Below are 23,926 nucleotides of genomic sequence, written 5' to 3'. Positions count from 1 at the left end.
GAAAATGTAAATAGGTTTTCACCACTAATTATACAGTAACAACATGTGTAGCAAAATATCTTTGCTCTAATTCTATTGCTGTGCTGTGTCTATGCTCCCCTTCAACAACATCATATAGACTCTGTTCAATAAACCAAAAATCTCTTTAATACAACTCAGGGCTATCAGTCAATTACTTTTAACTTCAACATCTCATTAATTTGAAGAATGGTATTTTTACATTTTCACCAGCAATCTCAGGCTTAATCAATGCATTTTACTGCCGCAAGTAGGCTGAAATCACCCAGCTACTCATGCTTCATATGAAAAATAATGTGGCTAACAACTGAGAACTTGCAGGCACCCAAATGCCCTCACACACAATTCTACTAACTAGAATTACGAACGCTGGTCCCAAAAGTTTCAGACCTTGCTGATGTGCTTAGTGTGCGCAGAGTGAGAAGGGTAAAATAGAAAGAGAGACCTGCAAAGCAAAAGTATGTGTTTAAATGAAAAGTTGTCCTACTCTGCAGTCACAAGCGTGTCATCAGTGAGTAAAACCTGTATAATTCTATTGAGTAGGCAGCAAATTCAGTGGGTAATAGATATATAAAACTCAAAGTTGGAAAGAAGACCTAACCTATCCTTCAGCCAATGAAGCAATATTTCTACAGCCTCATTTATTTCTGAAAACTGTGTTCAGTCCGGTTTTAAATCATGCAAAAAATGAGACTTTGACCATATAACTTCAGAAAGCTCTCTGAGATGATCAGTGATAAAACAGGCATTTATACTTGTCCCTCACCTTTCTGTACTTTAGTTTACCCTGGCTAATGTGGTAAAGATAACAACCTAATGCTCATTCTGTTGCATTTTGCTGTTTACAGTTAGAGCTGGTTTTCAGCAGTCAATTTCCTTTACAAGAAAACTATCTTTAGTAAATTTAGAGCTCATCATATATAATTGAAAGATGTGATTAAAAGAAGGGAAGCATTTTTCCTAAGACCTGCTATTAACTTGTCCAGACATCCCACTTTATTCTTCATATGGAGCATAACTAATCTGATGATTTCAGTGTCCCTTTGACCATAGTCTGCTTTGATTTGAATTTGAAGATTGCTAGTGAAAATAAATGTGTGTATATCCGTATCTCAGCTATTTGCAAAGGGTATCATTTTTCTCCCACAAGCACTTAAAAAGGGATTAGCGGAGCAGAAAGGAAACAAAGGATGAACAGCGAGGAAAAGCATATATAGTGTGGACTCTCTGGGATAGGAGCAATTATCTCTATTCCATATTTGTTCATTTTGGTCAGATTGTACTGATGGGTCAGTATGGCATTGCACAAATAATGTCATAATAGTAAGAATCATTCAGCAGTGGTTGTCTTATATTTGGCATACGACACCTTCATCAAAGCTCCCTTTCAAGTCAGAATATAGCAAAAGCATCCGTTTTCCAATCTTCTAGACTTGATAGCTAAGGAATTAGAACTGTGATATGGATAGATTTTATTTCTGACAGAGAGCATGTGACTGTTACATAACGTGAGAATGAGGTTAATTCTCTGAGTAGATTTCAGTGCTATTCAGCTGTCACACCAGAGCTTTATGTGTGTATGCAGCAAGAGCTGATAGGTTGAAGTATTTTTTGTACATTCTTGTATTTAAGGATGTAATGTAAGTATTTTTAAATCCACATTTGTGATTAATTCTGTTAATTGAAAGCTGGAAGGAAACTCCCACAAATATGACACAGAAAAATTGACCCACGGTATAGTAAATTGTCCTTTGGCCTATTCATGGTCACTTACAGAGCACCACCATTTCTAAAGTATTTCTGGTAACTAGCTATTTTATAAGAAGTAGATGCATGTGTTTTTAGAAGTTTTTTATTTCAATGTAATATTGATATATACTTTGCTGGAGGTACGTGAAAGCGCACAGAGAAAATAATTCTTAAATTTTCCTCCTAGAAATTAAGAAATTCATCCTACAGAAAGGGTGGATTATTATTTCTTAAAATATATTCTTCTACATCTTATATCTTCAATATATTTATATATTCAATTTCTTTACATATATTGAAATTGTGGCTGCCCCCTCCCTGGAAGTTCAAGGTCAGGTTGGATGGGGCTTTGGGCAACCTGGTCTAGTGGAGGGTGTCCCTGCCCATGGCAGGGAGGTTGGAACTAGGTGGTCTTTGAGGTTCCTTCCAACCCCAACCATTCTAAGATTCTATTTTTTTCTATGTTAGAGATACCTAAACAACCATTCCAAGGTAGGAAAGAATGCTTTCAATTTTAAACCCAGCTCTTAGTTTGGAATTTAGCAAGAAAAGAAGATTATATCCCCAATGACAACTCCTAAAAGGCAACTTTTTTGTTCAATACATCATCAGTTCACCTCATTTTCTCTTTTGAAGTCATATTACAGGTTAGTTTTAGAGCCCACAATACTTTAAATGTGTAGTTTCTGAGTAGATGAGGATGCGAGTTTGAAACAAATAATTCACAGGCTTCTTAAGTATCCTTTCATTACAGATTTCTAAGGGCTTGTATGACTGGTAGCAGGCTCCTGGGTACCTATGTTAATTACAGTGATTACTGAGATGCCACAAGACAACGTACCACTTTACAAGACCAAGAACAAGTGTTCTACGAGAAGTGACTAACATAGATACTAACACAGCTAGGTAGGACAGTGGAATGCTATTGTATGATAGAAAATCATTAATTGCAATCTTTCAATATCATTAGCATGGCTGAGAAGAATTTCACATTCATACCTTGCAGATGCAGGGACCTACGCAAGGGTCAACATTCACACTGCCTTTCAGTGAGCAGTTGCAGGGCAGGCACTCAGGATATCCTATATAACCCAAGGCACATCTACTGCAGTGCTCTCCGGCATAGCCAGTCTTGCAGTGACAGAAACCAGGCAACATATCTATGGGAAGAGGGAGAAAACATAAGAGATATTTGATTATTTATTATTATTATTGTTATTGTTACTATTATTACTATTATCAGATATGTGTGTAAGAGTGCTCAAAGCAAGACCTTTGGTAGGTGTAACATAAGGGCATTTACTGTGGGTCAGACCATACGTCTATTTAACTTAGCATCCTGTCTGAGAGAAGCTAGAATAAAGCATGTAAGGATAGAGCAAGTATATAGTGATTTGAATTCTGAAATCCACATATTAGAGATCTTCTAAACTGAAACTTATCCCTACTTCTTTGCATCTAACAGTCTCTGAAAAACTTCTCTTCCATTAATTCACCTAATCTCCTTTGAACATGCCTTTACTTTCAGAATCCATAAAGCTCCCTAGCAGTAAGTTCCACATTTAGCCATGTGTACCATGAAAGAAAACACTGTCGTGCGTTAAACCCGTATTTATTGCCCTCTAATTCTCATATTATAGAAAACAGCAAGTAACCATTCCCTACTCACTTTCTCCATGTCATCTGTGATTTCAATATACCTGTATCATATCCCACATGACATTTTTATTTCATACACCAAAAACTCCTAAGCCTATTTAGTATCTCTTTACACAGAAACTGCTTTGTGTGGCTGAAAATCTCTATTGTCCTTCTCTGCACTGTTTCCAGTTCTAATAAATTATTTAAGGAGAAGGGAGTGTATACTGTGGACCTATAAATGGTTTGATGATTTTTTTCAGTTTTGTTTTTTAAACTTCACTAATATTTCCTAAGGTTCTGTTGATCTTTTTGACTACTGCTGATCTGGCACTGGGCTGATACACTCAGGGCACAGTACAAGGTAATTCTAAGAGCTATTTCACAACTGGTAGTGCCCAATTCAGAAATTGCTGTAATCAATGTACAAGTAGAACTACTTTTCTCTGTGTTCTACTTTTCCTTTAATTGCAACAGAAATTCATCAGTTCTTTTACTACCCAGCCACTGACTATCTTGAGATCTTTCTGAACATTTTGCAGTTCTTTCATTTTTCTATGCTGAAAGATTTTGTACTTGCTAACTTTGTCACCTTCCTACTCATCCCTTTTCCAGGTTAAGTATGAATATTTTCAACAGTTCATACTGATCATCACAGTGAAAATGGTCCATTTGTTCTTTTAACCAAGTACTAATCCATGAACGAATCTTTCCTCCTTATTCTATTACACTTTCTTTTGTGGTCTTTGGTGAAGGATCTTGTCGAAACCTTTTGAAAATCAAAATACAATATTAATCAAATGAGCCTTTGTTCACATGTTCATTGAATCCTTCAAACAGATTCATAAGGCACACTGTCCTCCTAAAAAAAACCCCTGATCCTGAGTTTTGCCCATTTTTGCCACAGTTCAGAAATGGTATAAATCATTTATTGTAGTTCTACTGATCTGCTTGGTACCGAAACCAGACCTTCTGATTTTAGGTTCCTGGAATCCTCTGCCTTTCTTTTACAAATTGGAGAAACAATTTCTATTTATGTAATATTAATGTAAGTTTTTTAAAGTATTATAAACTATATTTAATGCTTCAAGCAACTCCATTTTTAACTACATCCAGAAGCCATGGATAAATACCATATATGCCTGATGAATTTTTATTCTTCGTTTATGAGCTTACTCTAAACCTGACACTTCTGTTTGAGACAGTTCTTCTGACTTGTCCCCATGAACAAAGACTCCCAAGCGGGAAATTCCCTGAGCTCTTCCATTCACTGATACAAAGAATTAATCTAGCTTTTCTGCTTTGTCCTTTTTTTCCCCGAGATCACTGGTTATAACTTGATTATACCTTAATCATATTTAACTCCTACTGAATTTGAATCTCTAGCAGTCTTTTTGATTCTGATTTATCTGAAGAAGTATTTCTTAGCAACATTTAAGCATTTAGCAAAATATTCCTTAAAGTATGTGCTCATGTTATTAAGAGTATGACTTTCCAGAATCTGTCACAATTTATGTCCTTTTCTATTATCCTCAATTGGACATAACTTCTGCTTTTTCAGGGAGCTTCCTTTTTATTGTTTGAACAGATTTTTTTTTTCCTGTCTTAATTGTGTTGCTTCAGTAATTTTGAACTACTGGAATGCATCTTCTCTGAATGTCGAATATGCAGTCTATAAACCCTATGCTTGCCATGAGCAACCTTGGATTGCTCATTTTGATTTTCTTTTTAAAGGTTTCCTTGTTTTCATGAAACTGTTTTTTAGGGAGGCCTTCTCATTCCTACAAAAATGTTGAATTTGACTGCCCTTCAAGAGGAGAGTTTTAAACCAGTTCCTCATGCATAAATCCAGAGGTGCTTCTCTTTTTATAGTTTCTCTAACTAGCTGTTTGAAGAAGCAGTCTCTACAGGAGTTTTAAATGATATTACCTGTTAATCTATACAGACATGAAATTCAATCTGTCTTCTCTAACCTTGCAGCCTCTTTCATCTCCTGTAGCACATCATATTAACTGTCACCTTCTTGATCTGTCCTAATTACATACAGAATTTCAGTGCATGAAATTTCTGTGTTACTTACTATCACGAAACCACGTGCTCCACAGGTTTTGATGCCTGTGGCCCAGCTGATTCTCAGATTTCTGAGTTCCCCTCCTCTCACCAAGCCACTGGCGAGGCCCCACAGCACAGTAAGCCTCAGGCTCTTTTGTCATCTGGGTCAGCGCATCGCAGCCAGACAATCTTGTCTTACAAGAGAAACTTCTGTTCCTTCCAGATGAAAATACCCTGCTGCACACCAGGGATCAGCAGTAAAAGACACAGGCAAGTCTAACTCTTTAGAAGTGAGCCAGTCTTATTTGAAAGGTTCAAGAACTCATTCTTATGTCTCATGAGTTAAGTCTCACCAAACTCAAATTCAATTAAAAGCCTCAGTACGGAATGACTCTCAAACACTCATTTAAATCTATAGTCTCTCCTCCACTGCCCAGTCAGTCTGGTTTTTTAGTTCCCCATCAAGAACCTTCCCTTCTCCTGCTCTTTTCTTTCTCTGCAGTTAAGGAAGAGAGACCAGGACTGGAAACTCCACTGTCACCAGCCCAGCAATCCCCTCTCTCATGCAGAATACACAGTAGTGAGTGGATAACCTTCAGCCTACCATCTATCAGGAGACCTCACACTCCACAACAGAGAAAGGAAGGCACAGAGACTACTAACTGTCATATATTCTTCCAGCGCTTACACTTGTTGATGCAGTTTGTCTGTATATTTTATTTGGCTCAATGCCTTCTTTCATTTACAGCACTTGCAAGATCTAGGCTCTCATTGTATTACACAGTATGTAAATTCCTGTCCCACTAGTTATCTTTAACCAGGCTTCTGTAATTCATGTAGTGCTTATTATGGCAACAGCCTAATTACATTTCAGTTTAGGGCAGCTGTTTCAGGTCTATCTTTTGTTGTTGTTGTAATGGACTAACATTTCAGCAGAAGCACATCTTCTTTTGCTTTTGGTCTATTACTTCATAGGCCTTGTTAGAGTGGGGCTTTATTTGTTGAAGCTGTTATTCCCTGTTTTCTACTTGAATATTATCGGTTTCTGTCCTATCTTTGAGTGCACAGAGGCTTTGAAATTTCATCCTAGAGGATGAGTCATCTTAAAATATGAGTTTTATCAGTCATTTCTCTCCCAGCCTACTAGTCTTTCAAAATTGCACAAAAATAAATGCATGCACCAGACCCCTGAAAAAACCTGCAATCCCAGGACTCGCTGCTGCCATTTTCACTCCTCTTCAACAGTGTATAAATTCCAAAAATGATCTCATGGAAGTCAGTGGGACTGCTTGCTGAGCAAAGTACTATGAAGCCTGAATAAAGATCGAGATGTCTGGACATTATTTATCTTAAAATGTTCGAGAAAGTTTTTCAGCAAAAAATAAACATCTGTCATTGGGATTATATTGTAAATAAAGAGGCAATAGGAAGTGAAGACTGAGTCACAAAACTCTGCCAGTTTCCAAACCTCACAGCTCTTGCAGGTGCTTAAAAGCCAAGTAAAATGGCTATTTGTTAAAATCAAGCCACTACAGCTTCAAACAAGAGTAATGATTCACTGAAAAAGCCTAATTACTGGAGTACAAAGTAGTTCTGAATGTATAGGTTCCACCTTCGTTTCTGTATGGACAATTGCAAGCGAACACAACATCAGCGATGGTCAAGTTTACCTATTATTAGGATGGAATGGACATAGGTGGACAAGTTCAGTTTCAAAATTATTGCTTTTCATTTACAAAACCTAGAGACATTTTCATGAGTTTATTTTATCAATACCACAGTTTGCAAATGTACTGTGATTGATTACAACTTTCTGGCTCTATCTTTTCTATATTGCTCATGGACATGGACATATCATATAACATTGCTATGAAAGAATATTTGAAAAGTGTTCTTGAAGATCAAAACCAAAAATATACTATACAAACTAGAATAATAATATTTCATTTCAGAATGTCGAGTGAAACATGTGAGAACAAAGTTATACTAGGCTGATCAAAATGGAAATTGTACACTCTTAATATACAAAAATAGTTCTTTTTCTCCTGAAACAATGCTTGGTCAATTATAAAGCGACTCCTTCATGCCTTTCTCTTATCTACCAAAACCTGATGATGACTACAGAATGCAGTCATTTAAATCCTCTTGCTGCACTTCATCAATGTACCAGTTATTATGGTATTTGCTACAATTTTCCATGTTAATTGTTGCTTATTTACAGTATTGAAGCACAAAGAGAATGTACAGCCTCCAGCTTTATTTTCCTTGAGAACTGTTCATGGTGACTTTATATCCCCAGTGATTTTCCTTATTATCATATTTCCATTTTAGTTTAATGTTTTTAATCTTCCTGACTCATTTGCTTACCACACATTTAAGAAGCATATTCCCATCTTACACCAAGCAAAAAATTTACACTTAAACAACCAGCCAGCAAACTCTGAGATGTATTTCAACCTACCCAGTGTGTATTCATTCTGGTTCACAGGTGAATAGAGAGATTCCTTCAGACAGATCATGTTTTCCAGCCTTTCTTTTATGAAGGTTCCCCAGTGCTTCAAACCCAACTGCTACCCAGGGTGAGTAGTGTACAGTAAAAAGAATTTTATCAGGGTATTGAATATAAATTTGAGGGAAAAAAAAGGTAAAAAGTGATCTGCTTGCAGGACAGTTTTATGCTAAAAATTATATCCAGACCTGCTCTTGATTCTAACACAACCTCTTCCATTACCACAAAAATCTTTCCTTAAAAGACATACTAAAAAAGGCTTTTTCTTTCAACTAGCATGTCTTTTCTGTTGAATAAAACGTTACAGTCACAAATCTGGCCCACTGGTCCAAACACTATAATCAAACATAATGTGCAAGAACTAAACAGTTTTCCTAATGTGTTGGAACCTTATTTAGTACAACTAGAAGTAAAGAAAAGCAAATAAGCAGAAAGAACGAGGAACAAAGAACAGGACCATTGTAGGCAGAATGGCTACAAAGCCCAGTTATGTGTAGAGCTGACTTATTGTTGTTCTTGTGGTCTTAAAATAGGTAAATAAATAAGATAAATATCAGAATTGTCCTCTGGCCACTGCCTAGACAGTGCAAACTGTCCACTTGTTACTGGACTCCCAGGACTGGGCAGGACACAGACAACTGGTTTCAGTAACAAATGCATGGACTACTTTGGGGAAGGAATTGTGTATATGATGGCTTTTACCTAAATAACAATTGTCGCGCTTGTCATATATGAGAAGAAGTAGTTTAAACACACAGAATAACCTCTACCTACAGTAAATAATTTGGAAAGAGTAGAAATCAATGTGTTTAAAAAGCAGTAAAGGTAAAAAATTACATCATGTGCTACAAACAGCAGATTCAACAAAGATTAAGACTACTCTAATGTGCTCAAAAGCAACAGGCCTCTAACCAATTGCAGCCAAATACGCTAAGTTTCAGGAAGGTCAGGAGAAGCCGGTTACAGTCAAGACAGAAAATGATGAGCATTTTAGTTTTGTGAAGAGAACAAAAGAACTCTCTGGTTCTTGGGGCTGGAGGAACTGCTGAGATATGAAACTTGTTTGAATGCCTGGGGCTAGATGAGCATGACTGGCTGGTTGCCAATAAAAGGAGGCAAAACAGAGAGAGATAACCCAGTTTTGGATACGTTATCTTCAAGATGGTGGCATGACACATTTCTTGATTTATTAGAAAGACACAGTTAATGATCTTTAGATTAGATGGATGGAGACAACAGAGAAAAAGAAAGGAAAGGAGGGGTCCAAACAGGAGCTTTGTTCTCTTCCTAGAGAGGTGCAGAAAAAAGACGGATAAGAATTTACCAGAAAGAAGATCAGCGGATTAAAAAGGCAGAAGGAAATACAGGAAGCAAGGGGTTAAAGCACAGTACCACCCAGTCAGATTCAGAAAGTGTAAGCAGATTTAGAAAGCAACTATGAGATGGTTTAGATGCATTGAATGCTCACAGGTAAGAATAAGACATTATGAGAGCTCCTAATGACACTATTACTGACAACCAAACAAGATAGAAAAAAGTCTTTATCTCTTTGCTTCCCTCTCCCTGTGAAAGAAGAGCTGACAGCCTATTAACTGCCTTTCAGCTGCCAGGCCCCTGGAGAATGACCCGCACCAGTGGCCAGCACAGAAGAGTATATAGTATGAGAGGTTTCTTTGTTGTAATAAGTCTGTCATCTGTAACCTATACACTCTCACCCACAGGTTTGGTATAGGCAATGCACAGTCTTGCTGTGTTTTTTTCTAGCTTTGGGATTCATCCTCTCTCTTCCGCTTCTACTGTCTCTCCTATCAATGCATGTGATAGGTGCCCGTGCCCAGGCGCAGGCAGCGGGGAGCTGCAGGGTGGCCTCTGTGAGGAGAGGACCGGGCTCTTCTGTGCCGGTTCCAGCCGGCTCCAGTGGACCCACTGCAGGGCACGGCTGAGACCCTCTCCCAGATGGGTCAGAGAAGGTCAGAGGAGAAGAAGGAGAGGAGGTCCTACAGGCGCCAGAGCAGAGATTCCCCTCCAGCCCCTGGAGCAGATATCCACGCTGCACACCATAGAGGAAGGTGGATATTTCCTGAAAGAACACCCATGGTGGAGCAGATTTTTTTCATAAAGGACAGAAGCCAATGGGAAGGACCCATGCTGGAGCCAGGGAAAAGTGTGAGGAGAAAGCAGAGTCAGAGAGAAACCATTTTGCCCACAACTCCCATTCCCCATCGCCCTGCACCACTCACTTGTGGTAGAGGGGGATGATGTAGAGGAGTTGGGAATGAAGGAATGAGGTTGAGCCTGGAGAAAAAAAAGGAGGGGGGGAAGGTGTTTTATTAATATTTATCTTTGTTTATCATTATCTGAATCTATTTAAATTGGCAATATTTTCCCCAGTTTTCCCCAAGTGGAGTCTGTTTTGCCCATGACAGTAATTGGCAAGCACTCTCCTGGTCTTTACCTTGACGCATGAGCTGCTTCATCTTATTTTCTCCCCTGTCCTGCTGAGAAGGGCAGTGAGAGAGCAGCTGGGTGGGCAGTTGCAGCCGGCCAAGGTCGACCCACTCTATATAGCACTGTGACAGTAATCCGTATCATTTTATTGAACTGATGTAATCAGTATATGGTTGTTACAGTAGATTTAACACCTCTGGGCCCTGTATTTGCATCTCTGCTATGCTGCTTTTATGTTCCATTGATCTCTATTTCAAAAAAGATTGCTACCACATCTCTTGTCAGTAGATTGTAATTAGCCCAATTAAAACATCTCCTAAGAGCTGACCTTGAGTTTGTTTTTATCTTCCTACAGTATTGTCAGAAGTTTGTCAACAAAAGAGCCAGAAAAATATGGCAATCCATTGTTTCCAGAGCACAAGGAAGCAGTTTATTCTCTATTTGAAGATAGTTTTTACAGGGCTATGGTAAACAGCTTGCAGTCCTACATTAATAATATAGATGGCACATAAATATGACAACTTTCAAACAGATTTTTGTTGAGGTTTTAAATGGAAATATGCTTAGAGAGGAAAAGATGTACTAGTTTTAATCTCTGCTGTAAAAGAAGAAAGCTCTTTAAAGCCAAAATTCTCCAATATATTCCAAACGTACCCAAGTTTGCAAGCCATGAATCTGAAAGAGGCCTCAGCAAAGTTGGGAACATAAAATCTGAGTTTCCAAAGAAAAGTATCATAAGAATGCAGGTGGATTATTGTTCACATGAGTAAACTTAAAAAAAAAGAAGCTTTTTTTTTTTTTTTAAAGAGATATCATAAATGTATTCAGCTTTTCTTTGACCATTGCTGAACTTAAGCTTTAACACCACTCTCCTTTAGAGATCTTACCTCCTTCTGCATGTTTTTCATCTTTGACACAGGTATCATGTAAAGATCCATTTGGATCACAGGAACACGGCTGGCATGGATCTGGGCTATCTGGCAATACCTGTAAAAACAAAGAGATTACAACCCCAAATCTTACCTTTAATAATTGGAAACTTTTATTTACTTCTTAAACAAAAAGTAGGAGAGAACAACTTCTGTATAGGTAGCTTGCACTTTAACAAAAATGGTTGCTCAATTTAGTCCATGCAGTCTAGGCATTAAAGTTACATTTTGGATTTTTATTTAGAAACATGTGATTTATATACAAATGTTTTCAACTAAAAAAACAGGTGTAGAGAAAATAACAGACACATATATAATTAAAATCAATAAAACATAATGAAGTAGATTTTAAGCATTCACTACCTAAAGTAATATGGAAAAATAATTCAGTTGTTCTGGTCAGCATAATTCAAAAAAGCTAACTAAAATTACTTAGTCAACAACTGAACAAAAAGGGTGAGTGAAGAAAAGTGAACATTAGACAATGGAACAAGTTCCTCTTGTTCTTGAAAAGGTTACCTCAACCAAACTTAAATCTTAGTCTAATATCACATTGGGAATATAAACTAGAAGTTCTGCATGAACTAGGTATATACACATACTATAGATACACTATACACATACATATATATAAAATCCCTATTAGTTGAATGATAACCTGATTCAGAGGAAAAAAATCAAGTGCCTTGCTGATGAAGAGTTCAGTATTCCTTTTTGCAAGCTCTAAGGCTAAACCTAGTATATTAGGCAGAATGTAATTATTGCTATTTGCTGATGTTTTCTGTTCGAGGATTGAAAACCAATCAGACTAACAGCCATTATCCCAACTGAAACTATACAGACAAAATCTCAGGAATTTAATCACACACTAATAGTGTAGCTGTCTAAAGCACTGGCACAGCCCATATTGGCAATACAACCTAATATAAGATTCATCTTCTGACAGCTTCAATTCAGATGAAAATACAGCCTTATATGATGAAACACAAAAACCAGTTCCCACTGCACTGAAAATGAAAGGCATTCATAGGACACTATAGAATTTCAGTGGTTATTAATTCTACATTGCATTTAAAAAATAAAAATTGCAGACTATCTCTCTCCAATATAAAATACAGCAATATTTCTTTGATCTTGATAACAAACCTTGAAATTCATTACTGAGGCAAAAGTTCTGTTTACAGGATTACATGCTCTTTTAAATTGAACTGAAGTACAAGCTGGAGGCCCGCACCTCAAGTGCATTCCTTCATATCAACACAATTCCCTTTCATATTTCTGTGAGCATTAACTTTACAGATTTCCAGCTGTGAAAAGCAACTACTACAGAACTGTCAGAATTAGAAGTTAACCTTCATAAAATGGTAGTCCAAACCGTGTCATCTCTTTTTAATAACTTAACTCCCCATGCTGAAATGATGGTTTGAATGCCGAGCTTTACAGTCAAGTGACAACAGAACACGTGTTTACCCCTTTGGGTCTGAAGTAACCATCGACGCAGGTCTCGCAGTTTATGCCACCGGTGTGGCTCGTACAATTCACACACACTCCGCCCCCAATGTATTTTCCATGGACATTCAAACTCTGATTTCTATCTGCAACATCCTGATCATAGTAACACTCCTCAGTCTTCCCATGACAGTTGCATGCTAAAAGAGAAGGAACTGCGTTAGCAAACTGTTACTAAGGTATTAAAAAGAGTTGCTCAACATTTTATCTTTGGTGCTGCATACATTGTAACTGACAGCACATCCAAGCATTAATTTACTACTTCAGCTATGAAAAGTAATGTGGTCCCATCACAAATGCAGCCTGGAATTCTGTATATTATACTTTTTTCTTGATTTTTTTTGTCTGGGGGAGTACAGAAGTTGATGAGTTACAAGGAAAGCAGCAGAATGGTATAAGTAAATTAAAAAAAAAATCCATGAAAGCTGAAAAACATCCTAAAAACACTTGATTTGCACATATGCATGTAAGAACTGGGTCAGAACAAAGAGATTTCTAATCTTAAAACTTCTTTAGAAGTTCAGATTTGAACTCTTAGGCTTGAGGTGCACATGCAGGACAACTAATCTAATAATCTGTTGCTGTGAAAATGAGGTAGCTCGCTCTCTCCCCCTTCCCCTGTGGTATTAAAACATTCATTTTCACATAAAGAGAAATTCAAAGCTTGTCAACATTGCAGGGAGTCATTCTCCTCACATCTGAACCAGATCCCAGGGAACTGTTTCCACCATGAAAGTGCAGCAATTCACTGAGGGTTGAACCGGGGATAAGAAATGTCTCTTAAAAATTAAACATGAAAATAACTGTACCCTGATTTCAATCCAGAATGCAGACACAGTCCCTGCTGAAACAAAGACCTCTGTTACTTAAGTTAATAGGACACAAATAAGGAATTACTGCTTTTAATATGGGGATATCTGTTTCATTTATTTTAAACCACTCATGGTAAAAATATAGCTGTAATACTACAATTGAATAAACATTTATGTGTAATGGAGCACTAGATTTTATTATGTTCAGAAATTTAAGTGGTATGTGGCCTTTGGAAGTAAGATGTTAAAGTTCAGTTGTAACTATCCTTACTACAGTAAATCTGAAAATGAAATTCCCTCCCTTTGGGAAGATGATATTTCAAGGTATGTTTTCATTCCATGTTGGAAAACTAGATACATTAACTATTCCATTAAAAAAATAAAAAACTCAAACCGCATTTTGATCACGTAAAAATATTTTGTTTCAGCACGGCTGAACATTATAGAAAAGTGTCATTTATACAGAAGTCATGCAGTTAAAGTTTAATATAATGAAAAATCTGTAAAAAACATTTTTTACTTATCATGATACAGTCCTGTTATTTTATCAAAACAAACCCACTATAATTATAAAAATTAAAGAAGTCAAAATGATTTTTTTTTTTACAGTATTCCACCAATATCAGCATGTTACACTAAAGTATTCTGAGTTCAATAAACCCATGAATCTATATGTAATTGTCTGTTATCTTTTATAAGCCAGCCTAAGTAAGTGAACAACAGCTGATTCATAAAAAAAGCCACGGTTAGACATAAAATTAATTGCAAAATCATGTAGGATTTGATTTCAGTTTTCACCAGCAGTTGCCATAAACTTTTTCTCTTCTGTACTGCTTTCAACTTACGTTCGCATTCATGCTTAACCAGGAAAGTGCCAGCATGCCAAGGCTTTTGATTGAAACCAGGACAACACCGATCACATGTCTCTCCGCATGTGTTGTGCTCACACTGACAGACGGATTTCTAATTTGAAAGAAAAACAAATATTTACACAATGTGATGATTTGAAGAATCTGTCCAAATTATGAAAATACTAACATTAAGAATGGCTATACTCTGTAATTCCTCCGTTTATTCATTTTTATTCATTTATGTATCCTGCATTCATCAAGTGAGAGACAAATGAGTGTGTTTAACTTCTATAGCTCTATTTTAAGAACACAGCCACGGTGCAAAAGAAGATAGTTGGGCAGAGAATCTAGGGAGAATCTAAGAATATAGGAGAATCTAATTCCAACTGGTTGAAGAAAGGAGAATTGGAGAATGAAAGTTCCCCATTATAGCAAATAAAACAAAGTGTTGGTAGCCCTCAGATACAGCTTCACATTATGGGAAAACTGATCTGATTGATAGCTAGCTTACACTAGGAGTGAGCCAATCTTTTCTTTTAACTTTAGCATTAATTTTTTACTGGACGAGTCAACTCATGGTGTAACCTTCTACCTGCAGAGTGAATTCTATGTGAGGGATAGCATAAATTTTTAAACTAACAGGAGATGAGAGCAGGACCACCCTTTCAGTGGCTTTGCAGTTCCTCAGCAGATCACCTTAGTCCCAGCACAAAAATATTGCTGTAGGGAACACCCAAATTCTCTGAGCCACAGAAGCAGCTTGGAAAAGATAAAAGAAACTGTAGTTTGGAGAAATGAGGAGCAAAAATTGCCTTCCCAATAGTTATGCAGTGGTGGAGATTCTCCTTGTGAAGCCACTCAAGATCAAAGCAGCAAGCTAAACTGGAGAAATTCTATGGCTCACAGGATAAAGCATAAACCTTGCAAAACAAGTTTAAGTTAAGGAATGCTTCAGAAGAGCAAGGCAGTAAATTCAAGCAAGTTTATTCTTTGTAATGCTAGGGGAAAGACTCATTGTGCTAACAACTACAGTCATGATGTTTATAAGCCAAAGCCCACCTATTTTGGTATGACTCAGTCTAAAGATTACCCCTGGAGAGCTAAACCAAGTACTCCAAATCTCTTATCCCTTGAGTTGTTTCACTTATGCTATCTTTTATACTGGTCAGACAACAAATACATATTTGTCATCCTGCAAAACAAGACACCGCACTTGTCAAAATGCCTTTATTTTATCTAGTAGCCAAACTATCTGAACTGAAATATGTATTAATTGCAATAACAGCATTTATTTTCTGAGGTAGGCCCAATTTAACAGATGGCACTGAGACAATGCTGCAGTTTGATAACTAATGCCATCTGAAAGAATAGTTCAACACTTGCTATACACAGAAAAGCCTTAGAAGGATTAAACCAAGGAATTTGAAAGATTTTTACAAGGATCCATGGAAACTGCTTAGAATTGTAAATGCATTCACTGTAAGATTTCTTTCAGTTTGGTGGGGTTTTTTATCAGTTTCTACACAATGGTTTAATGTCATATACATACAAGATTTTCTCTTAAATCCTGCAAAGCGCCTACTTAAGTGAATAGTATATGGAGAACCCACATTAATAATGTGACACATTATTAATACTAGTACATTGGAAATTCTGTATTAGTGTTAATGTGTGCACAGATTTGGACCATCAGTAACAAATTATATTTCTATATTTCATATATATTGGTTATGTGTTTATTAATGGCACAGAAAGAATGCCACAAGTTGGAAGAAATTATAAACAGCTCATGATTTTCTGGACTAGCTTGACTGATTACTCAATTAATATTTCCCACATAGTAAATGTGCCATTCTAGAGCCATTATATGTTTGCAAGTATCAATTAAATACTTGACAGTCATTTAGGAAACACCTTGATTAATATCAACAAGGAAAAGAAAGACTGACTGTTAGAGCTCATCTCTACAGCTACATAACAACTCAAATTTCTGTTGTTCCTAGGAAACTTTCAATATGGACTGAATTATCTGAAAACTATTCTTTCATTTCAGAGAAAGCCTCCACTGACAGTGGATGAATGTTTATTTTTCTGGTTGCTAGCACTGTTTCATCCTGGCACTGGTTCTGACCGTTCCTCTAGGTGAAGAACACATAAATTCACAGAACTCTGAGGAATATCAAGATTTTTTTCTCATGTTCCACCCTATGAATAAGGCACATCATAAAAAAAAAAAAAAAAAAAAGAAAAATACATACATTGGTCGCTGGATCCAGTGGACAAGCCTTCGCATGGCCTGAACATATACACATGCCTCCAACAGAGATATCTTTTATAGAATAGTAATACTGGAAGACAAAACAGAAATTGAATTGCTAAGTGGACTGTAAAATGCAGGTGCCAAACTGCAGAATTCATTTCTGGTGACAAAACTGTCAGGTCCTGTTTTATTTCTTTTTTGATCTATTACAAATATAGCAGACAGTGTAATCCAAGCTGCGTCTTGATCAACAGATTCAGGCTTAGTGAAAAAAAAAGGGTATAAATTGGCACAGTTCCATTTGTTTGAAGTCACAAGAGCCATGTCAATTTATATACAGCATACACCAAACACGAGAATAGGAAAAGGCTATATGCACACTGGATAATGACAAGTCAAATGCTATAGAATTTATTCCTTTCAGAAAACACGAAAAGGAAAAGGCATGATGATGGGGAGAAGAGAAGGGCTAGAACAAAAACTAAGAAACGCTTTTGTTCACCTTAGGTGGGTCTTGGGCATTCACTGGACTGTGGAAAGAAGAACTGTTTTTCACTACTGGCCATTTGAATGACCATGGAATAGTCTTCATTACTGGAATTTAAATAATTTTTGACCTGTTGCTCTGCCATTAGACCATTTCTGTTTTTACTTTGGTGGGGATTAATAGCCCTAACCAGAAAGAAGGATGGAGAGATATTTATAATCATGTATGGCATCTGTGAAAAGTGATTCGCACATGCCACTTTGTCCATTTTCATCTGTTTTGGTGAGGGTCCTGTAACATCCTAACAATTGGCTAATCAAAACAAACATATGGTATTTGCAAATGTTGTTTCTGTGTTCAACCTCTTTTTCAGATCATTAATAAATGCATCAAACAAAACGGGAACTCGTATAACTCGTAGAAGGTTAACCTTCTACCACATAGAAAACATATAATATGTGGCTACCTTTTGTTTCCTGTTTTGTGGAATAGTGGCTTGTCTAATGTCTTCTATTGGGAAAGCCAGACAAGGATGGTGAGTTTGAGTCGTTACTTGTTCCTTTGAGGACAGCCTCATGGAGAGATGCCATACAGAGGTTATTGATCTTTGCTGGTTTGAGACATCTGTGGATCGTCCTGCACTAAGTTTTCATGAGTATACAGTGATTTTTAAATTGTGAATTCAATTTTGTGTTTCTGTTCACTTAGAGTCAGATTATTAAATGTGCACTTTTACGTAAACAGGCAGTTTCCATGATTAGTGAGGCTGAAATAACTGCACACAACTGGAAGGGTTTCTGGGTTTGTAATGCAGAACAGAATGGCACATCATTGAGACTTTCAGAAATAGCCAGCACTCCATGTATTTAGAGGAAGAAATGGAAGCCAGAAATGAGGAGCAGAAGCAGCAAATTTTCTTTGCAGTTACCCACCATTGATAAATGATATTAGCTAAACCAAAGAATATCAATACTCCCCTTGCGTAACAGGACTTACCAAAGTGATCCACTAAACTCTCTAGAAGAAAAATAAGGTGACCAACAGAAAGAGGAAGTGAGCAGAAAGAAAACATGTGGAAGGGTGCACATCCCCCAAAACAGCTTTTAAGAATGCTTAGTAGAAAAATGAGAGGAAAAGTAGAATAACACACAACATCCGAGGAGTAGGAAAACAGGGAGATGTGGCATAGGAAGAAAGTACAGATTGCAGAAAGAAGAGGCAGGGGTGTGCACACACAAGGAAGAGTGGAGAAGACCTTGGTATGGTGTGAGTTTTTGAGTGCTGTATCCATTCCTCTAAGCTAGAGCACAGTGAAAAATTTTTACTTTTAGTTACAATCATATAATAATGCTAAAAGTGTTGCATTCAGGCCCTACTACTACTTAAAGTACCACTAGCAGAAATTCTACTCAAAGTAAGCATTCAAGGAATGTTAAAGGCAGCAAAGGATTGAGCAGCAACAGAGGCAAGAGGACATTATCTGACAGCAACCACTTGCCAGTTACCTCCATCCAAATGTTTGCAGCCAAAGGAGCTGTGTGCTTATGTTAACAAGCCTGTTATGTATGTTAATAACACCATTAAGCAGAAAAGATTAAATTGTTACTTCTGCTATAGAGAAGATAACAAAATACTGTGAAGAAGGAATTCTCTAACACCAGGATTCTGACAGATAACAACAGGTATTCATCATCTCCCAAAATTTCCTATGACAAACAAAGGCAGGAACAGTATTTACAAGTGTAAGAGAACTTCTGCGCATGCATTTCTACTGTCTTGCCAGAACTTACCCTCCTTGTAACAATGGGATCAATTTCATTTGGGTCTTTGTGTGCGAACATCATTAAATCAGCATTTAGTGTCCGTATCCTCTGAAATCTCAGGCGAATAAAGCGAGCAGAGGTGAATTCTAGTAATACACGTGAAGGATCATCAGCACTAGGTCGTCCATTAATTAGAGAAGTGTGAATCTGAAGACAGAATTATTAAAGCAATAGGAAATTAGATGACAGCAATGCTGCCACGATTATGCCAAAAAATATCATTCAAGGCACTGTGTGAATGCCTTTGTAAATGCAAAACATCTTCTTTCTTTAGAAAGCAGATTTCCCCACAAAACTGTTCCGCATACCCACAGAGCCCAGTTCTGGAGGGGCTTTACAGTTAAAAGGTTTTGAGCAAAGGAAAGTAATCAGCTACAGAAAGATCATAGCACAAACTGCATACATGTACCAAGGCCCTACAAGAGTGTCCATGCTGCAGGCAACTCATTTTGCCTCTTCTAGTCTAAAACAGGTATTTTCAAGTTATTGAACAACTCAAAAATTTTGAATTAAAGGAATGGATACTTGGAACAGGACTCGGAATTCAACAGGGGTCAGTTTGCACCTCTTAGAGCTGTCATCATTAAAAGACTTTTGAACTAAGTGTTTTCTTAAGCCAGGATAAGGTAGCTTTGGAAATACTGAAAACCACAACAGCTAGATGAGACAAAATAAGCATTCATAAGCATCTCCCCTTTCCCACTGTCTCTTTACACAACACATCATTTCCTTTGAATCTTGTTCTCAGCAAGGTGAAGCAATTTCCTGGGTTGCAACTGTTTTCACCTGGTCCCTAAGGAAAGTCTTTATCTGAGAACACTGTTCAGCATTTGTTTTTCCAAAGACACTACCAATCTCTGCTCACACTGTGGTTTCTGTAAAGATTGCCCTCTTTCTCTGCCTGCCTATCCTAAAGTTGAGAAATCTTTTAGGTAAGCGTGCTCTGTGGCTCTTTCATAAAGAGACTCTCTGACCCCAATTGCAGCATCAAGGGCAATGCAACAAAAATAAGCAATCTTCTCCCGTCCTGTCTTTTAGCTGATCGTGGCATACATTAGCTGTTAATCAACAAAATAAAACAGATGGGCTGCTGCAGAATTGTTCTTGGAAAAGGCCTACAAGAAGAATGTCAGGTATAGCAAAATATTGTTAATGAGCACCTAGGGGGAGGGAGGAAAGAAACCATTAATTTTCCTGTATTCTGAAGTGTTAAATTTTAATTGGGGCATTTTTATTACAGGCTGGTACACTGAAAGAATGTTCAGATGCTAAGCCAAACGTGTGGAACATTAGAACGAATAAGAGAATTATCTGTTCTTTGCAATGAACATGTTGCAAATGTGCCTTACCTCAGCGCTCCAAGTGAGAGGTCAGGCCACATAGCCATTTTCTATCATTGAACATGATCATATAACCACTGTCTTAGGCAAACAGCTGCACTCAGAGTGCCAGCTGGCACTCATTCAGCAGTGACTGCCTCACACTAAAGAAAGAGAGAGCAAATCTATTGCTCACAGCAAAGTAGTAGCTCTTCCTTTCCTGGAGTTTCCGCAGGTGCTGGATAGAAGGATTATTGAACAACTGCTGCCTTGCACTGGCCACGTGATACTATTAACTTATTTATTTTCACTACCAACAGGGAAATCCTAAACTTCATCACGTCCAGCATCCTGCGCCATTGTATCCACAGGTACACATAATCACTGGGAGCCACTCTGCCAGGAGCAACTTTCAGTCATATCTTGCCTAAGTATGAATCAGCACTTCTAGGCTTCTGCCATGTTATCTCCAGGAATAGGTGATATTGGTACCTCCTCCTGAGGTCATAACCACACTCTTACTTCGAGCTCTGACTGAGTTTTGCTCCTGACTATAAGTAATTAAATTAAAGGAGACAGCTGGCTGTAAACAAACAGAATAAAATGCTATGAAAAAGACAGGGTACAAACAAAAGATTATAAAAAAAACCCAGAGAAAGCAAGGAGGACCTCCTGAATGAGAAACATCTGGCTACAAGCAGGACAAAAACACATGACCAGAGAGACCAAACTGCTCAAGTCCCCAGTGAAAAGCGAGGAGAACATGTGTGGAGAGTAAACTTCAAAGGAAATCTGAAGATGGTGGCAATAGGTCTGGTGGAAATTGATAGATCTTTCCAAAAGAAGCACGATTTTAGTAAGAACACATGTATAAAGATTTCTTTCATAATATTTACCTGTGAGCAAGGAAATGCATTTCTTTTGAGTGCTTTTTCATACAATTTCATTTTAAACCAATAAACAAATAATTTCTCACAGTTACTGAAATGCAGCTATGTCCTGCACGAAATGTGGCTCCTGTTCAAACATATACACCAAAATAACACTGAGATTAGGAAATTAAAACTGGGTAATTTTATCAAAATGAATCTGAAGGGAAAATTTTACACAGGCAAAATTAATTACTCTAAATTATTTCTCCTCCTTTCAACATCTGTGATGAAATCATTGATTTCTCCCTAGAAACATTTAGAATCATCTTGAAGAGTGTCCAAGTAAGTTGTTCCTACTCTTGAAAAGAGAATAAGGAAGAAAGTAAGAGTACTTTAGAAACATCTGTCATTAATCAGGAATAAACAGAATTTTAAACTTTTCTTAAAGAAGTTTGAGCAGAACTCAGACTTTCAATTTTTTTCAATATGAGTCTCACAATGAGACATCACTGTGTTTTTCCGGAGCGCACTTTCTCTTTCCATTTCCCTCCACAATCTTGCACCTATTTGTAAGACACTGTTTGTGTGACAGCATATTTTCAGTCAAGACACTAACATAGCCTCACCCACCGAGCATTTTTGAATCAGATCTGAAAACTGTTCCAATGAATGTAGGACTCAATATCTATCAAAATCTATGACCATTATGTCCTCCAAGATCATCATAGTGCTTCGTATGTAGCTTTGAGTCCTGCAAAGACTAGCCCCATTTTCACACAGGCAACCAAGGCATCGATGTCCTGTACTAGCTGTATGCATACTGCAGTATGAGCCACACAGGACTTCTACAGCAGAGCTCAGATCCAAACCTGAGTTTCCCAAGAAAATATTAATACTTTAATCCACCCACTGGGCTGCTACAATTTAGATAATCCAAGTCCCCATGAGGGAACGATCTCAAATTTTGCTCAGGTTTTATGGACAACTTGTATTTACCAATTCCAAGACTGAGGTAACCACCATTTTGGATTCTAAATGACAGCAATGTAGATTTCAACCCTAGAAAATTTTTCCTTAACAAAAATTTTTTCCAGCATTATATTCCAACAAATGGGATCTTTGGGGAAAATGAGCTTTCTTTTACAAAACATCTAAATGTTACCACAATTAAAGCCAAATTCTCATTTTGTAAAAACATTTTGAGCACTATCTGATTTGTCAACCAGTTCAATAGTCAGAACTATTCAAGCAAAAGGGTATGAGGACTTTTTCCAGTAGCTGCATTAGCAACTGTATGTTCAAAAAGATTATATCACAGATTCACAGAATGGTTGAGGGTGGAAGGGACCTCCAGAGGTCATCTGATCCAACCCCTCTGCTCAAGTAGGGCCACCTAGAGCCAGTTGCCCAGTGTTCAGATGGCTTTTGAATATCTCCAGGGATGGAGACTCCATAACCTCCCTAGGCAACCTGTGCTGGTGCTCAGTCATCCTCGCAGTGAAAAAGTATTTCCTGATGTTCAGACAGAACCTCCTGTGTTCCAGTTTGTGCCCATTGCCTCTTGTCCTGTCACTGGGCACCACTGAAAAGAACCTGACTCCATCCTCTTTGCACCATCCCTTTAGGTATTTATATACATTAATAAGATCCTCCCTCAGCCTCCTTTTCTCCCAGCTCTCCACATGTGGCCTTACTAGTGCTGAAGAGAGGGGAAGGATCACCTCCCTTGACCTGTTGGCAATACTTTGTCTAATGCAGCCCAGGATATCATTAGCCAGCTTTGCCACAAGAGCACATTGCTGGCTCATGTTCAACCAGGTGTCCACCAGGACCCAGGATCCTTTTCTGCCAAGCTGCTTTCCAGCTGGGTAGCTCCCAGCATATGGTGGTGCCTGGGGTTGTTCCTCCCCAGGTGTGGGACTTTGCACTTTTCCTTGTCGAACTTCATGAGGTTCCTGTCAGCCCATTTCTCCAGCCTGTTGAGATCCCTCTGGATGGCAGCATGACCCTCTGGTGTTATCAGCCACTCCTCCCAGTCTGGTGTCATCAGCAAACTTGCTGAGGGTACACTCTGTCCCATCATCCAAACCATTAATGAAGATGTTAAACACGATTGGACTCAGTAGTATATATTCAAGTTAGTTTAGTTACCAAGTTGTCTATCATCTGGATTTTGTTTGGAACCAAAACTTCTAACAGTTATTGAAAAAATGCATACTCTAGTTAAATGGAAAAACAGAAAAGCCATTTTGTAACACCAAAGATCTACCTATTTCAATGTCCTGTCTCCAGCAGAGGCCAATAGAAAATGATTAGGAAGGAATTTAAGAAACAGGGCATTTAGAGAGAGATATCCCTCTGATACAATATCACTTTCTCTGACTGAACAGTCTAAATGCTTCCTGAGTTACAGAGTGAATCTGAGTCATAGAGTTTAATGACTAACAATTGCCCTTTTCTCTATTATTAGTCTACTCCCTTTTTCCACCATTATGTTTTTCATCACTATAGACACTTGTCCCAATGGGCAGAAATCTGTTTCTTTAAAAAAAAAAAACCAAAAACCCAACAAAAATAACTGGGGTTTGTGTGGTTGCTAGGGTTTTTTCCTTTTAAACCTGGAACTCAGATCACGAATCGTTCCAGTGAC

The 23,926-nt window shown here is 37.7% G+C and overlaps 1 protein-coding gene across 2 annotated transcripts in view; it reads right to left on the bottom strand.

Moving 5' to 3' along the window:
- LAMA2 (laminin subunit alpha 2) overlaps nt 1–23,926 on the bottom strand; it is a 379,509-nt gene that overhangs the window by 214,326 nt on the left and 141,257 nt on the right. For both annotated transcript variants that reach the window (XM_075748052.1, XM_075748053.1), the window contains exons 5-10: nt 19,053–19,232; nt 16,774–16,863; nt 14,510–14,627; nt 12,814–12,992; nt 11,302–11,401; nt 2,767–2,927 (exon numbers count right to left, since the gene is read on the bottom strand). In XM_075748052.1, coding sequence (XP_075604167.1) covers nt 2,767–2,927; nt 11,302–11,401; nt 12,814–12,992; nt 14,510–14,627; nt 16,774–16,863; nt 19,053–19,232 — 828 coding nt within the window. The remainder of the gene's footprint in view (nt 1–2,766; nt 2,928–11,301; nt 11,402–12,813; nt 12,993–14,509; nt 14,628–16,773; nt 16,864–19,052; nt 19,233–23,926) is intronic.

This window comes from Balearica regulorum, chromosome 3, assembly GCF_011004875.1.
Source record: "Balearica regulorum gibbericeps isolate bBalReg1 chromosome 3, bBalReg1.pri, whole genome shotgun sequence".
NCBI lineage: Eukaryota > Metazoa > Chordata > Aves > Gruiformes > Gruidae > Balearica > Balearica regulorum.
This window is presented reverse-complemented; position numbering and strand designations above follow the sequence as displayed.